This window comes from the organism of the source record quoted next, unplaced genomic scaffold, assembly GCF_019419815.1.
Source record: "Pyrus x bretschneideri cultivar Hongxiangsu unplaced genomic scaffold, Pyrus_bretschneideri_v1 Contig3, whole genome shotgun sequence".
NCBI lineage: Eukaryota > Viridiplantae > Streptophyta > Magnoliopsida > Rosales > Rosaceae > Pyrus > Pyrus x bretschneideri.
The window spans coordinates 3,482,980-3,500,905 of record NW_025999612.1 but is presented as its reverse complement, the minus strand read 5'-3'; the positions used below and the strand labels follow the sequence as shown (position 1 = coordinate 3,500,905).

The 17,926-nt window shown below is 37.2% G+C and overlaps 1 protein-coding gene across 1 annotated transcript; it reads left to right on the top strand.

The window, feature by feature from the left end:
- The first annotated feature begins 4,878 nt into the window (after positions 1-4,878).
- On the top strand, positions 4,879-7,811 carry LOC103963867. Its single transcript, XM_009376727.3, has 2 exons — positions 4,879-5,274; positions 6,188-7,811. Exons 1-2 carry the CDS (start codon positions 5,161-5,163, stop codon positions 7,439-7,441), a joined length of 1,368 nt encoding a protein of 455 aa, XP_009375002.2. The 5' UTR covers positions 4,879-5,160; the 3' UTR covers positions 7,442-7,811.
- Positions 7,812-17,926: the final 10,115 nt, after the last annotated feature.

Here is a 17,926-nt window from a genome sequence, read left to right as displayed (position 1 = left end):
GTCCTAATCCTTCACTCATCAAATGCGATAATTTATGAAATCTCAATCAAATTTGCATAATTAGTGTTCTTCTTAAGAGTCAAAAGTATCTCTATCCTTTTTAACTTTTAAAAGTTAATTTTTAGGGATGAGGATTTTCTCCAAAGGATCCTAAGGGTCCTCACATCCTATATGTTCATTGTACATCGTGCAGCTAACTTTCGTTAGGTACTGTTTATGTTTAATTTTAAATAAAATAATTCAAACTAATTTCTAGCCGCACGATGTACAATAAATGGATTGGATGTGACAAAGAGGATCTGGATGGAATCCAAATCCAATTTTTAGTTAGGTCATTGATTTATCCCAACCCCAAAGCCTTTTCCCCTGTACCAAACTTTGGTAACTCATTAAATCAAGCTTTTTGACTAAACTTTTTTACATGTTTAACTGCATTTCCACTTTGAAATAGGTTGGTGATTTGCTTTTTAACTCATATAAAGAGAAATAGAACATATTAATGAGTGAATGACATATTCCAAAAGCATATGTTTTCACTTTTAGATAACACTTGGTTATTTTTCTTACCCCAAAACATGTGGTTGTGAACAATGTGTACTAAAAAGGTGGATTTGTGTCCAAGTCTAAGGTAGGGATGATGAGTATGCTTTTAACACAACCACACATGGGGGTTGAACAAAAACTACAATTACGGAAACCTAGTTCGGAAGTCCATTCGTTCTAAAGAAATTCATATGTACAGCTAAATAGTCAACAGACAAACATGATTGTATACTTGAACGTTTTAAACAAAAACCCTAAATGTAACAACTGACGCTTACCAAACTTGTAGTTTGAGAGATTGCACTTATATATGTATGAAAACAAAATGCAAAGTGGTCAAAACTCAAAATGTAATAAGAAAAAGGAGAAGAGAGAGAAAAGAGAAGGGTCCTTAACCTATTGCAATGTGGAAAGAGATCCTCTCCGGATCTCTTCTACAAAGGTCACCAGATTAAGTGATATGAACCTTTGAAATTTGATCCAACGGCTAAAGTTATTATAACTTTTAAAGGGGCCCCTGTTTTTAGCCGTTGGATCAAATTTCAAGGGTCCATATCACTTGATTTGGTGACCTTGGTGGAAGAGATCCGGAGAAAATCTCTTTCCTTGCAATGTGAGGAAAAGGTATGGGTAGGTGGTTTTTGGCTCTTGGGGCATCAAATTCTCAAAAGATTAAAGCGCATACTTCAGGATAGGTGATGGAGTGTCGGCTCTTTACACTGAAGCTGCCAAGCATGGATGAATTGCTGAGAAGTGATGCCCTGAAAGACCATTTAAAAGCAAAGGGTTGCGCACCACCTCGGCTATGTAAAAGAAACAAGCAGAGAAGAATGCGGTACAAAGAGCTGGAACAAATTGCTGGAGCGCAACGCCTTCCCCTGCAGAACCATCCAGACAGAGGAGTTTAAGTCAAATCCAAGCTCGAAAAGCCTCAACAACTCTCCGCTGGCGCCGTCGCCAAATAGCAAAGCCTCGCCGCGCGACGCCGTTAAATCGTCAATACTTCTTCAAAAAGCAAAAGTATCTCATATCATGCTTTCTTCATGTCCTTTCCTTTGTCCTTGTTCTTACCCGCAGGGCAAAGAGAAAGAGAGCAATCAGCTGGCACTTGGAATCAGTCTTCCGATCTGGAACCGACTGCCTGGAATCTATTCCCTGGTTGCTTACCTAGCGTTGCTCTCGAGTAGTCATCTTCAATGGTTGATACACTTCCAGAGAAGATACCACATTCGCCTGGAGAACAGCTAGGACGAGTGACAATGAAACATCAATCTTGTGGATCGTCAGCAAACACAACAACTGCACATGTTGATTCATCCCCTAACCCTCTTTAATATGAATTGGAAAGATTGAACAAAGAAACAGGCCATCACCTTCACCTCATGCTTGCCTGCCATGTGTCTGAATCCTGAAACCGCTCATGGTCCTATTTTCATTCAAGATCAAGCCTCGATGGCCCTTGAAGAAATCACAAGTTCGATTCAAAATCAAGTGTTCACCACCCTTGAATCAAATTCAACGCCAGATAAAAGGAGTAAGTTCAGACCTTCAGAGGAGACCAAAAAAATCCTCCAGCCCAGTTCAAGATTAAGCCTGTGGAAAATCAACGATTGGAGGAAATCAGAAAATCTTCCAGTCGAATTCAAGATCAAGCCTCGACGGCCCTTAAATCGACATCTACGTTAAGGGACTTCAAAACGTATCTTCTACACATGCCAAACACATGTATACGACGCGCCTTGAAGTGGGGGCATTTGTAGACATTGAAATTTCAGTGAAATAAATGTTGACCAATGTATTAAAATTACAACCTTCACTCATTTCACCTACAACTTCCACTTACTTCACCAACCTCACACATTTATTTCACCTACATCACACACTCATTTCACCTACAACTTCCATTTACTTCACCAACCTCACACACTTACTTCACCTACCAACTCCATTTACTTCACCTACAACATCCACTCACTTCACCAAAAAAATGGATGGTGGTGATTTACTCTCAAAGCCTATAAATAGGCTTCTCCATCAAGAGAAAAAGGGGAGGAATTTACATTACACCAAAACCTTGAAGCCTTGAAACTCTAAAGCTCTCAAGCAAATCCCGAAGGATCAAGAAAGCACTCTTCATTCTTCGTCAAATCCTCCTTCAAGATCAAGCCCCAACGGCCCTTGAAGAACTTTCACCAACTCAAGATCAAGCCCGAACGACCCTTTGGATCAACAACCTCAACAAATTCACACATCCAATCGTTCTTCAATTTTAAGCCCAAAAGCCTTGAAGATCCGCTCATCCATCAACCTTCAAGATCAAGCCCAAAAGCCCTTGAAGAAATCCACACAACCATTATTCAAGATCAAGCCCCGACGGCCCTTGAAGAAAGTGTTCATCGTTCATCATCCGTTCATCCTAAGATCAAGCCCCAACGACCATTTGGATCAACAACCTCAACAAATCCACACACCCAATCGTTCTTCAAGATTAAGCCCAAAAGCCCTTGAAGATCAGCTCATCCATTAACCTTCAAGATCAAGCCCAAAAAACCCTTTGAAGAAATCCGCACAACCATTATTCAAGATCAAGCCCCAACGGCCCTTGAAGAAACTTCAAACCGTTCATCCAAGATCAAGCCTGGACAGCCCTTGGATCAATCGCACATCCACAAATCAACACCTTACGGAGATCGAATCAGAGGATCAAATTATAAAGAGATTGTAACCCCAAAATTCATTAGTACTACAAATATTATTTTGTACACGTGTTCTTGTTTCAGGAATTTTTCGTGTTTACAGTTCTGTCAACAAAAGACCGAACAAGGCTTCTTCCGCCCTGGTTGACCATCATTTTCTTGTCCACAAACCCCCTAGCCGCCACCTACTCATGCTCGTAGCCCGATTGGAAGTCCAGAGTGGGAGATAAATTGAATTTAAAACCTTTTACTTACAACTACAGATGAATACCATTAAACTGTACTACTAAATGGCAAACGAGTGGAGATGTGGGGAAAAAAAGAGAAAAAAAAAAGTCCAGCATTTCAAAAAGAAAAAGAGAAAAGGAAGGGGAGGGATAAGTGAGAGATGCACCAACCGTGCAAGTTAGTTTAAAGTGGCGGGTAGAAGGGGGGCGGAATTTGAGGGCCCCACATGTGATTAGGCAGAGGCCAGTGGGGGGCTGGTTGGGGTTGCGATTGCGCACGAAAGCCATCAATAGCTGGCTGCCCACACGTGCATACTTGTTTGACAAATGCCCCGCCAACCTTTTTGTCCCTTTTTAAATTATAATAAATTAAAAATAACAAATGTTAATTAATCTCCAACTAACGCTATCACTAATTATCCTTGCAGTACAGCATTTGACAAAACTGCCCTCTTACCCCACCGTTTACTATGAAATAGTACTAGTTTTGTGAGAAATGATAACTTTCTTCCTCTTATGCATTCGGGTTAATTCCGTTTGTTGGATATCTAATTATGACTAACTGACTAATTATATAATTATGCTCAAATACTCACTCAATAATGCTGTATAAATAAATATTATAAGTGATTACTAATGGCGAAGTCAGAATTTTGATTCAGGAGTGATCAAAAGTATACCATAAAACATTCTTCTGATTTGATATGTTATGTCCCAAGCTAACGATCCTCATCATTTGGTTTTGGTATGATGTCGTTTTTGTTATTCTCTTTCTCAACTCAAATCCCATGCCTAGTACCATGACTAAGATTGAAAATAAAAGTCCCTTTCAAGCAAAAGAATGAAGGAATGAGGAAACAAGAAAAAGAAAAAGCAAAAGTTATGTATTTAAAGATTTCAAGAAATAGAATAAAACAAAAGCAAAAATAAAATTAAAACCAACTCTCTCGATTACTTGAGTCACTCAAAACTCACAGTGATCCGGTTGATAAAATAAAAGCTACCAATCTCAAATCGAACCTGGTAAAAGAAATAAGGAAAAGATTTTAGTTGGGGTCCAAATACCCTAAAAAGTTTTTGAAAATCAAAGAGATAACTTTAAATTTTTGCGGGTGAAAAAAAATGTCAAGTAGACTCGGGACCATTATAGTCCTCTCATGGCTCCTCCCTTGGTGACTACAAGTTATACTTCTGTCTATTTATTACCTAAGATAGAAACAAGGGTATTTTAGTAAACTAAATGATTCCCAATCATAATATAATCAAATTTATAAACACTAATCTAAAGTTGAGAGGTGTTAAAAAATCACGACACAAAACAAAGTCGTTGCCGTGTTTGACCTTAAAAGTTGTCTCCTAAAAATATTAAATTGAAAACAATATAAACAAATGCCTAAATATTATCACTAAATATCATTTTTTTCATTTCTACATAACACACGCGAAAACACAGTATAGAGAAAAATCAAATCAACTCAAATCTCGGGGACTCAAAAGTTGGATTTTCATTCGTTTTTTCCATTTACCGATTCAATCTTCAAAACCCAAGTCTCCAAATTTTCGTTTGATCTTTCCGGTTCCTGTTCTGGGTTGTTTGGCTTGTTCGATTTTCTCGAGAAAATCCGACTATTTTCTCGGCCGGAGTCGAAAGTACGATGAAAAACGGCGATTTCCGGTGAAATAGAGAAGCGGAGATGAGTGGTATTAATGGAGACTCGAGAACTGGTAACACCGCTTTTGAGACTATAAACGCAGCTGCTTCCGCGATCGCAGCCGCGGAGAACCGTGCGCCTCACGCCACCGTTCAGGTAAATTTGTCACAAAATGTTATATCTTTTGTTGCTGTTGATTCTGAATATGTTGATTTGACCTTGTTTGGAGGATTCTTGAAGTGTTAATCTTTGGTCCTGGTAAAATTTATATTATTATCTTAATCCCATGTTTTTGTGAGAGATTTTTAAGATCCAATTGTGTTATGTTAATCTTTGTTCTTGTTGGTTTTGTAGATTTGATTTGGTTTGTATGAATTGCGTATTTTCTTAAATTCATTGAGCTGCCTTTTTGGAAATTTCTGGTCTGGAAAGTGCTTTTGGAAGTGGAAATTTCCACAAGAGTTTCTTAGGAGTTGACCTGCTTTTTGCAAAAGCATGGAGCTTTGGTTACTAGATTTTAAAAATGATAAGAAATTTTCTATTGGAATGATTTTGGTTTGGTCTCGCTTTCGGCCAAATGAAGAAACAAACAAAGAAACAAACAAGAAAAGAAGAAAAAAGATTCCTTGTGAATTATAATTTGTCATTGTAAAGGAGGCAGGATCGATATAAACGGTTCCGCCTTTTTGCTTAACATTAGGAGTCTCAGCTTTAATTGATTAGTATCGAGCTTCGGCAGCGGAAGCGATTCAACATTGACTTAAGGCGAGGGGGGAAAAGGTTATTGCAATTTATACAAGAAGTATACGGAAAGAGAGAGAGAAAGAGAGAGAGAGAATGAATGATGAATAAACGAGTTAAAGGCGAAACAGATGTACATCTTCTCTTGTTAATAAAAGCAGTGTACCAGGGGTTAAACTAAAACGTAACATCCGTTTGGATTTGGCATCTGGAACTGATATGATGTAATAGACTCAAATTGTTAACTATCCACAATGTGGAAAGATAACTACTGCTGTTTTTATTGTATTAGAGGTCTGTTTTAATCGTGATTTTTGGTTTAATGCAGAAGAGAAGGTGGGGTAGTTTCTTGAGCACATATTGGTGTTTTGGATTTCAAAGACACAGAAAGAGCATTGGGCATATTGCTCCAGAACCGACGGACCCTGGAGGTGATGCTTCAAGAGCGGAAAGTTCAATCCAGGCACCTTCAATTGTATTTCCCTTTGTTGCACCTCCATCCTCTCCTGCATCGTTTCTTCAATCAGAACCACCTTCGGTCACACAATCACCAGCTACTGGTTTTTTCTCTCTTTCAGCAAGCATGTACTCCCCTGGGCCTGCCTCAATTTTTGCTATCGGTCCTTATGCTCATGACACCCAGTTGGTCTCACCGCCTGTTTTCTCAACCCTCACTACCGAACCATCAACTGCTCCCTTTACTCCTCCTCCTGAGTCTGTTCATTTGACTACCCCTTCCTCGCCCGAGGTTCCATTTGCTCAGCTTCTCGATCCCCACTTCCGGAATGGTGAAGTTGGTCAGAGATTCCCATTATCTCACTACGAGTTTCCATCTTACCAACTTTACCCTGGAAGCCCGGTTGGTCAGCTTATATCGCCAAGCTCAGGTATCTCAGGTTCTGGTACTTCGTCTCCTTTTCCCGACCGCGACTTTGCTGTTGGTGGTCCTCACTTCCTGGAATTCCGAACAGGTGATCCTCCTAAGCTCTTGAACCTTGACATTCTTTCCACCCGTGATTGGGGTTCAAGACTAGCTTCTGGTTCTGTGACCCCTGATGGTGGAAAGTCAACAGTTTCTGATGGTTTCCTTCAAAAGCCTCAAACCCCTGAGGTTGTATTAAATCCACGATCCAACACTAGAGGTAGAAATAATGGAATTGTGATCAACCATAGAGTTTCCTTTGAGTTAAGTTCTGAAGCAATTGTAAGAAGTGTAGAAAAAAAGACGGTGGCGTTAGCGGAAGCTGCATCAACTTCTATACAAGAAACAGAAAAGGGCCAGAGCGAAGAGGATCCTTGCAAAGCAATGAGCAGTGCCGAGTGTCCTGCCTGTGAGACACACAGTGATGTACCAGAGAAGGCTGTGGCTGACGAGGAGGATGCACAGCTGCACCAGAAGCACCGATCCATCACGCTTGGTTCTAGTAAGGAATTCAATTTTGACAATGCTGATGGAGGAGATTCAGGTAACTCGAATACTATTGGCTCCGACTGGTGGGCAAATGAGAAAGTTAGTCCGAAGGAAAACGGGACACCAAAGAATTGGTCTTTCTTCCCTATGGTGCAGCCGGGTGTTAGCTAACTAGTATGCATCTCGCTCGTTGCCTCCGTATCCGTGGAGCATCAGAGGTACGACAGGCCTTTGGTTATTGAAACCGGTCAACACATATACAGTGCCACAATGGCCGCAAATTACTGAGAAATTTTGGGTTATAGATTGGGAAATCTACTAGATGATGACTGAGCCAGGTCTAAGGCTGTTTTTTTGTACATGGTGACCTGGAATTCAAGCTCGAAAGACAGGTATGGATACTATAAAACCACAGATTAGTGTCAGTTTTCGGATATGTTAAATGTGTTTTATGTATTATAAATTACAATAGAAGCAGATAAGGATGATGTTATTAAATAAATGATGGTAGAATGCTAATTGATTAAAGTTGTTGCCTTTATCTTTGACTCATTTGCCTTGTGACATTTCTTACGAATGTGACGCTTTTCATCGTCAGTTCACTGTTGCTGATGGTGAGTGAGATACTAACATGGAGATAAATCTCTGATAGGGGTGTTTTTCCGAAGGATCCAATTAGAAACAACGTTTTCAATTTCCGTTTTAAATTTTTAAAATCGGATCAGAACATCATTTTTTAAATTCAAAATTTTCAATATATTCAGAAATTTCAGAATCAGAGAAATTTCTGAAATTTGGAAACATAATTTGAAAATTCATATATATATATATATATATATATTTTTTTTCCTAACTTTTTGTACATGTAATTTATTGTTCTTTCTTAATATTGCTTATGTACAAAGTTCAATTAATTTTGTGGTGCACTGGCATGTTTATCCTTTTCAATAAATACAAACAACGATCAAAATGTATCCAAAACTAACAATAAGATGGAAAAATTGATTACAAAGTATGTAAGTTTGAGTAATTGGTTGTTAAAATTCAAAATATTTAGTTCTTGTACCGCAATAAGTTCGGAGCACTTCGCAAAATGCATTTCAAATTTCGTTTCAATTTTGTCGGAAAACATTGGGATTCAGGATTTCTGAGTTAAGATTTAGAAATTTTACTGGCGGAATTGGAAACATCGTTCCAACTTGCACCCCTAATCCTTGGTGACACTTGCTGTACATTCTTTTGGAATTAATTTAAGAGGAATTTAGTGGCAGCTATGTTTCATGCTCGTGTTAGGGTTTTACTTCATTTGCAGGTTTCGCGAATTACTGACCTTCTCTAAGAATGTTCTGTTATGCATTGGTCTTGAGAGCTTTCGACACTGCGGTGCAAACGCACAAGCGATTGAGTCATCTCTTCCGTCTTATGTGTAGATATATTCTAATTACATTCATTAATTCCAAAGCTTGAAATGATGAAACTAATCAAATACAAATACCAGCTGAATACGAAAAGGATTACTACGATTACAGGACCGGCATCAAGAACAAGATACTACAAGGATTACTTCTTCAAACCACAAAAAACTGCATAAGTTATTAGCTTACTTTTCTATCGTCTTGTGTTCTTGTTTGCAGTTTCCTATCTTCTTGTCACGCGAAAACTGATCTAGCGTTTCATTCCTTTGATTACAACGCAACCAAATCTGAATCGACATAAACTGTTTTGTCCTAATATTTCACCATGAGTTGAAAACAAGTCTGCATACTTGTAATTGGACCAAAAATCCACCCATCTGTTGTCTCGGCATTCCGACCTAATTTTGATGATCGACTTAGAGGTAGAAACATCAACACTCTAGAAGAGGTAGAGCTGTTTTGCTGACTCCTCCTTACACTCTATAAGAGGTAGAGCCGTTTTGCTAACTCCTCCTTAGAGGTAGAAGGGAACTTGGTGACTAGGGTACTGATGAAGGAGAACATGAGCTTCCCTCTATTTCTTAAACACTTAAGAGCAACTGACTGGAATTGATTCACAGTGATGTGTGTGGTCTAATAAGGACTTCAACACTTGGAGGGAATAGGTATTTTTTGACCTTCATTGATGACAGGAGCAGAATGTGATGGGCTTACTTACTGAGACACAAGTCTGATGTGTTCAAGAAAGTGGTTTTGAAATTAAAAAAAAAAAAACTAAGAAGTGATAGAGGTGGCGAATACACTTCACTGGAATTTGATAGGTTATGTGATGATGGAGGCCTAGACAGGCAATTGACAATAGCTTATAGCCCTCAACAGAATGGAGTGGTTGAGAGAAAAATAGGACCATAGTGAAATGGCAAGATCAATGTTGCATGAGAAAGAAATGCCATATCACTTTTGAGAGAAGCTGTTAACACAGCTGTTTACCTGCTGAATTGATGTCCAAGGCAGCGGACAAGTTGACACCCCTTGAAGATTTGAGTGGGAGAAAGCCTTTTGTGAAACACTTGAATGTATTTAGTTCTGTGTGCTATGCCCACATAACTAGCAAAAAATGTGTGTTTGTTGGGTGTGGAGGTTGTGAGAAGGGATACAGATTGTACCCTTGGTAAAAAGGTAAAATGGATATGGGAGAACAACACTGAAGTGCAAATGTCTGTACCCTTGGTTGATGATTCTTCCAACAATGTACAGCCTGACATTCAGTGGAACCTGAGATGAGCGCAATGTATTAAAAGGAGGAGGCGTAGGCGAGGCATTTCATGGATAGCCTCGCCTAAGCGTGAGGAGTGAGGCGTGAGGTGAAGCCTCACGGGCCTAAATAATTTAATATATATTGTATATATAATTATATATTGAGATTAGAATACTAAAAAACTTGAAATATATGATTGGGATTGAGAATATAGGGTTTGAGGAATTGGGGGAATTGTGGAATTGAGGATGGGGTGAAATATAGCAAAGAGAATCGGGTATTGGTTGGTGAAATATATAGAGAAAATGGGATATTGGGTGGTGAAAATAGTAGAGAATTGGTAGAGAAGAATGACTGTAGTTATTATAAAAAAATAATAATAAAAAGTTAGACTTGGCCAAAACGACATCATTTTAGGCCAAGGCTTTATATATATAAACCTTTTTGCTTCCTTGCACGGTTGTCTTCTTTGTGAAGATGCCACTACAACAAAGTTACAGAGCAGAGTTTTCCAGAAAATTTCAAATTTCAAGCAAGATTTTGGATCAAGGAACACCCAGTCAATGCCTTAGGCGCCTAGGCACACCCCGACGAAGCCTAGGCGAGTTTCCTCCCAATCCAAAAAAACAGAGGCGAAATTGCCGAAGCCCTGCCTCCAAGGGCGCCTAGGCACGCCCTGAGGCGCGTCTTTTAAAACACTGGATGAGTGCTACGATTCAATCACCTGTTCAATCTCCTTAATCTTATCAGATGTCAACACCTAAAACTACCCACATGTTTACACGATTCAACCCCAAGTTCAGCTCCTACTGTGTTGTAGAACCAGAAGACATTGAAGAAGCCAAATATGATGTAAAATGGAAGAAATCAATGGAGGATGAAATCTCAACTATAGAGAAGAATTCAACTTGGGAATTGGTCAATAACCAAGGGACAAGCCTGTTTTTGGTGTTAAATGGGTGTACAAGACAAAATTTAACTTGGATGGGTCAGTGCAAAAGAACAAGGCAAGACTTATTGCCAAAGGGTACTCACAACAACTTGGAGTTGATTTCAATGAAACCTTTGCCCCAATGACTAGGTTGGACACTATTAGAACTATAATAGCCTTGGCAGCTCAAAAACATTGGAAACTGTTCCAATTGGATGTCAAAACAGCATTTCTCAATGGAGTGCTAGAAGAAGAAGTTTATGTTGAGTAGTCACAGGGTTTCCAAATCAAAAATGCATTTTTCCGGATCTTTCTTCTATTTTCTTTTTCTTTCGTAGTTTCTATCACTTCTCAAACTCTCTCTTCCCGTTTCTTCCCTCACTGTGAGCCACATCCACCACCACCTCTAGACTTGTTGAATTAATCACCCAAACCACCATCAAATTACTCTTCTGGACCCTAGAAACGTGAAACCATCATTTGTTTCCTGAAAATCAGTTCACAGATAGGTTGTAAGAACTTTGGTTTGAGCCGTACTTTTCCAGTCAATTTCAAGCTTTTTTTCCGGCAATTTCTTAGACTTCAAACAAGTATAATCTTATTCTACTCATCTCTAGCTTCATGTTGACATAAAGATCGTCCAATTTGGTGGAGAAATGAAGAGCTTATAGGGCTTTGAAAATTATCTACATTTTTTGCCATTTTTTTGCGGAATTCGACGACATTCACCGCGACGGATAGCAGATAGCGACAGTGTTGACAACCAGAGAAGAGAGTAAGAAGACATGAAAGATTTCGTTAACCTTGGAATATTCCCTAACGCTGTCAGGTATATACCTTGAATATTCTGTTAGTTTTGATAAAGTTTTCCATTTGATCTTAGCTCGGGCATGGGAGCACGTGGTGGTGCATGGCCAAAAACCCAAAATGTCTTTCTTAGCTATTTTCAGTGCCCTGAATCTATTTTTGGCATCCATTTAGCGAAATTCAACCGTTTTAACCTAGTTTCGTAGTTAACCGCCACTTAAATTTGCGATTCACGGAAATCTGATTGTCAAATCGACATGAAATTTTAGTATGTTGTTCTAGAAGCACAAGGAGACCCTTAGGAAGTTATGGATAGGAAATTCAATGTGCAAATCTTCCGTAGAGTTACATAGGGTTCTCGACCCTACTGTTGGTGGTTAACCGATTGTTGATTTTTGGTCAACGTAAATCGAATCCATCTAGAATGTCCCAGAGGACGTGTACAACGTCAAGTTATGATTTTGGTCAACGTGTGCCAAATCCATGTAGGATGTCCTAGAGGATGTGCACAATGTAAAGTTATATGTTTTATCGCTAAAATTCTGAGACACGACTTGATTTTTTGTTCTATGCGACGATTTTGTACGTGTGTGCCTTGATCATTGTTCGAGGGTGCATTAGGACAGATTCTAGGTGAGTGACTTTAAAATATATGGTATCTATTATTACCCTAAAAATTCCTCTGTTAGTATCCTTGGTGGATACGGCATGGATTTATAAATGTGTTTCTACTAAATTGTTGTTTTTTAAATTATGCCATTGATCTATTTTATGCAATGTGATTTAAAATGTATATTTGAAATGTTTATGAAACATCGATCTATTTTATAAAACGTGATTTGATATACATATTTGAAATGTTTAAGAAACGTGAGGGCTAGTAAGGAATCGTTAACCCATGGTTATAGGGAGTTGTTGCTTTGAATTTGCGTCATGTCCCACTTTGTTGAGCCATTGTAAACTACGTTCCTTGAATTCTACTCGCTTATGTTGAGTGGTCTAGTTCCCTGCTCTGTCTGGATTCCATTGAGTGGTCCAAAATTGTATTTTGTTTGGTTCTGTTGAGCGCTCCGAAACTTTGTTGAGTGATCCGAAATCCTTCTCCTATTTGGTTCCATTGCTTATTCGGTTCCGTTAATTCGTTGATTCCTTGGATTTAGCCTTGATTTTAGAATCATAAGGGCTGTAGGCTTCAACCAAACTATGTTGATTTGATAACCTTTGTGGTTGATTTAGAAAGGCCAAAGGATGCCTGGGTGACTCATTCGGGATTTTCAGTGTGTTTATAAATCAGGTCTTTTTCCATTTGTCCTTATGTTGATAACATCCAAGATTGTGTATTTCAAGTCATTATTGTCGTACAACTTCTTCACCTTCGACGATTTTGCAAAGCTTTTATAAAATATGATTTGATGAACGTTGTTTATAAACTGTGGTCGATGGACTTGTTTTATAATTATCACATATGCCAGATTATTTTCACTCACACGAGCTTCACAGCTTATCTCAGTTGTTACTTTGCCTGATGCATCATCTGCTTAGTGTAGGAGGTGATTGTGCAGGTGAAAGGTAGTAGATACGAGGAGCTTTTTGGGAAGTAGTTTAGAGTTCAGAGTACAAAGATTGGAGTAATTTGGTCACCCCTATATTTTCCTTATGTTATATTTTTGGACTTTCTTTTATGGGTTAGTTGCTTCTGTTGTACATCTGTTATAATTATTTGTGACATAATTCACCAACTTATTTTATTGTGAATTTCAGTTCATTATTTCTTGTTTGTATTTCCTCGCACCCCTACAATTGAGCGTTGTGCGTCAATCCTAGACATATGTCGAGATCGGTGTGTGACACGTTTTCTTGTGCTAAAATTTTCACTATTTTTTCTCATTTTTGTTTATTTAATCAGGATTTTTTATTAATCAGTTCTTATCATGACAATCATGAATTTGTGTGATCTCAAATCATATAAGATTTGGGAGCACTCTAGTATTTAAGGGAACTATCGATAGAAATCCATCGATATCCAAGTGCAAATCTCTGAGCCATGTCACCATAATTGTTGTTTTCTTAAGTTTGTAAACCTAAGTGCAGTTTAGACGAAAAAGAGGTTAGGATTTCGAAGAAGTATTTTCATGTTTGGCCTCCATCGGGACCTATTTAATGAGTGGGAATCCACGTTGGTTTGAAAATTATGAGACTTGTCCACGTTTCATTAAAAAAAAAAATATGACCATAAATGTTACGTAGACATCTAACGGGGTTTTTTTTTTTAACTTGGGACGTAACAAAAGTGATATTTTATACATGTTGGTTACTCTTTTGAAATATTTAAAAAAATTGAAACTAATCTGGAATCACATCAAAAGATTGAAAAGTTTTAGATGGTGTATTCAATTGAGATTTTGAGAGATTTTAATAGATTTATAAATCCATGGAGTTTTAAGGAGGATTAATTGATTTGTAGAGATTCTATGATTTTTTTTTAATTCAATTTCCTCAAAATCTCAGCGAGAAAGGTGGAATTTGTGAATGTTTAAATTGCACTACAAAATCTCTCTAATTCTCTCAAATTCCTCAATTTTTTTTTCCGAGTACATCGGTGTTTTTACACTAGGGTGAGGGGGAGTTCGGCTGAGCCACACAATGGGCAGCCTAATTTGGTATCGGATTCGCCATCCATGAGGTTCGAACCTAAGACCTCTCACTTCTAAGCGAAGAAGAATACTATCAGACCGTGATATTGAGTGACAAATTCCTCAACTTTTTAAAATTCTTTAAAATAAATTCCTAATTGAATACACCTAGAATGTTATAAACTTTTTTGAAATCCTAATTGAATATATCCGAATTTCTAAGAATTTTAAAAGAGGAAAACTAATGAAAATGATTTGAAAACTTTGAGTTTTAAAGATAATGACATAATAAAAGGTAAAGTAAATAGTACTATAATTGAATTTTTAGTGTAAAAATATAATTTTTTGTTAAAATAAATAATATCAAAAGTTTTTCGTTAAAATTCGTTTTTAAAAAACTATCGCATACCCTAAATTCTAGAAACCAAGTTAGAGAGAAGAATATGCCTTTTCCCCTTTCCAGAGCAAAGCTAGTACTTTACACCTCATACAAAATCCCAAAAATCCATTACTCTAAACGAGAATCTAGCTCATTACACCGTGTTTGTATATATATATATATATATATATATATATATATATATTAATGAAATACAGGGTATATTATTAATTTATTATTATAATAATATTCCAAACTTTCAACACTCATTTTCCTTTGTTACAAAACTAGCAAGTTTAAATTACCAATTTACCCAAAAAAGGAAGCGGGCCGCAAAGATTCTCTCCTCGACCGTGCAACTTGCATGAAACCCCGCCTTATTGTCCTCAACGGCCGAGAGAAAGATTCCATTTTCAATGGACACTTTAAATTTTCGATGCTCTGCTCTCATCAGAACATTTCTTTAAAATGACACAAATATCGTGAGAAGTAAGTAATGCTACACTAATTATTCTTTTTAATATTATATTTGTACAATCTTTTTAATAAAAATAGATCTAGCACACGTGTAAGTCACACCAATTTTAAAAAATAGTACAAATGAGGTATATTTTTTTATTAAAAATTAGAAAATAAGAAGTAAAAATAAAAAATAAAAAATTGGATTTAGGATAGGCTTATTATATTGAAACCTCACATATTGTTGAATACACTCCACATACCCCACATTTGCTTTTTTAATTAAAACTTATTTTAATACATTTCATTTACTTTTCTATAATACTCTCACACCCTACACTCTCACCATATACCTTATATTTTCTACGTACACCCTACACTCTTCAAATCTTAAGTGCAAATACATAAGGCCATCCAAAAATACCTTCGGTGTAAAAGCTGAAGCTGGTGTGATTTCGAATTTTTTTTAATTTTTCTATTGGAGTGGTGCCAACAATTGTTTGATTATTTGCATGTGTGTTATCCCTTCATGTTTCTCTATCCCTTCCATGGAAAGAGGTGGAAGGCTGTGGGTATTTCGTACCAGTAGATGAAGAAGATGATTTTCACAACAATGGATGAGGAAGATGAGGAGGATAAAAATCTAAAAAAAAAATGGCAGCTACATAAGTGTAGAGCTTTATATAGAGTAGGAGTAGTGGCACTGGGGATTAAATAAATATTAGGGTTGATGATGATGATTCCTCTTCTTTTCCTTTGATCAAATCATGGGAATGGATTTAGTAATTGAATCATTGAATTAGAGGAAGAGATTAGGTTGTTACGCTGCTTTTAAAATCAAGGGATCTTTGTGATCTAATGTGGCTAAGGTTTATTATGTGTGTGATTCTCTTCATCAATCATTTTTTTTTTAATGGATATCATTCATAACGTAGCTCGATATAGTTGAAATCATAAAAACAATGAAAATACGAAGCCTTACCTCATGTAAAGTTTTCAAAATGTTGATTTCACGTTTCATTCGTCAAGAATAATTTTGTTCAATTAATGTGTTTGTAGTTTCATTAATTCTACAATGGAAGATGAAAGTGGTTTCGAGAGTTGAAGAGATAAATAAACTTGGGATATACATATGAAAAGTAATTTGGATTTTTATTTTTAAACCTTGTAAGGTGGAAATTATCATTACATATTAGGTATGTAAGTCATTTAATATTAAACTAGCCTTTCTGCACGCGCTGATGCGCGTGAGAAAGACATTTTTTTACATCACAACATTGGCATCAATTTCCGCCTCCATTTTCAATGCGCTTAAAACTGAACCCAAGCAGAGCAACCTGTATGGGAAAAGAGGGAAACATAGTTTAGGCAAAAAAAAAAAAAAAAAAAAAAAAAAAGGGAAAATCAGCACTTGAACTTCTTATCTGCATAATTTTCTTAAAAAAATAATCAATGAATTGAATTTTGACATAGTCTGGAATGTCAATTCCTCCTCATCGCGTGTAGTGACTTTCAAGGGAGATAAAGCCATCTGCAAAGCAACTTTAAAAAAAACCTAAATCTTGCAATAATCAAATCACGCAAGAAAAAAACAAAATAAAAAAATCCAACTTTAAGATTCTTTTTGGCCCGAAGCAACAATCTTGCTCATAGAATGAAACGAAAGCAGAGAGAAACATGAGAAGGAAAAATGAATTTGATGAATGGTAGACAAAAGTTGGATGGCGAAAGAATCAGTCGATGTTGAGGAAGAATTTCGAACTTTTGTCACTGATTTGGTCGCTCAATTCTTCTCCCGATTCTGGTATGTTGGTTGTTCTTCCTCCGGAGAAGCACCAAGTTTTCACTGAAAAGTAAATAATCGAAAACAGAAATGAAAATGAATTTGGTGAATGGTAGACAAACACTGGATGGAGAAGGAATGCAGAGGAAATGGAGAATCCGAGATTGAAAGTTACCTGCGATAAGAATCAGTCGATATATAAACTCCCAAAACAATTATATGGCTTCACCAACACAATCACCAGAGAGATACCCAATCCTTGTTCATAAATTTGCAAGATAAAAAAACATAACTATGTGCTAGAAACAATGAAAATAGTGTGGTGATTGAAAGCAGCCACTAATATCAAAAGTGAATTGCTCTAGTTGGGAGAAGCAAAACATGCGAAGAACCCAACTGCTCCCTTCCTTCTTGTGTTGGAAATTCCTCTACTCTTGTCGAGTTTCTAAGGCAACGAACCTTACAGTTTTGTAGGAGGAAATTCCTCTGCATGGAATTATCCAACAGTTTTGTGTCCTTCCTTCTATATATCTCTCATCCCGCAAACTGCTTCTTTTTGCACGATTAGGGCATTTCTTTTCCTCCTGAACACCACTGCACGTTTGGGTTTTTCTCCCCTTCCGCGAAACGGTTCCCCACGTTTATCTTCTCTTTTCTTTTTCTTTTTTCTAATTTTTAATTCTCTTTTTGTTTAACATATTTTTCTTTTTTGATTTTGACAAAAATACCCCTGTTATTTTGTTTCTATTATTTTCAGCTAGTTGTGGATTTTTTTGTTTGAGGGGCTTTATAGTCCAATTATTTTTTGTGAAGTTTTGAGACACCAAACTGCCTTCCTGACTTTCTAATATTGGAGATTTTAATGAAGGATGTATTCAACATGCTGGGGGTGCTTTTAGGAATTTTCTTTTTGTTTTTTAAATTTATCGCCACCTTTGGTTGACCGCAAAACACAAAACACGCCTGAGGTCATACCTTCTAGAAGTCAAAA

Bases quoted from the DNA above. Each gene is read 5' to 3' on its own strand.
- LOC103963867 (XM_009376727.3), top strand. From the start codon at position 5,161: ATGAGTGGTATTAATGGAGACTCGAGAACTGGTAACACCGCTTTTGAG. The intron at 5,275-6,187 runs GTAAATTTGTCA...GGTTTAATGCAG, and splicing joins CGCCTCACGCCACCGTTCAG to AAGAGAAGGTGGGGTAGTTT.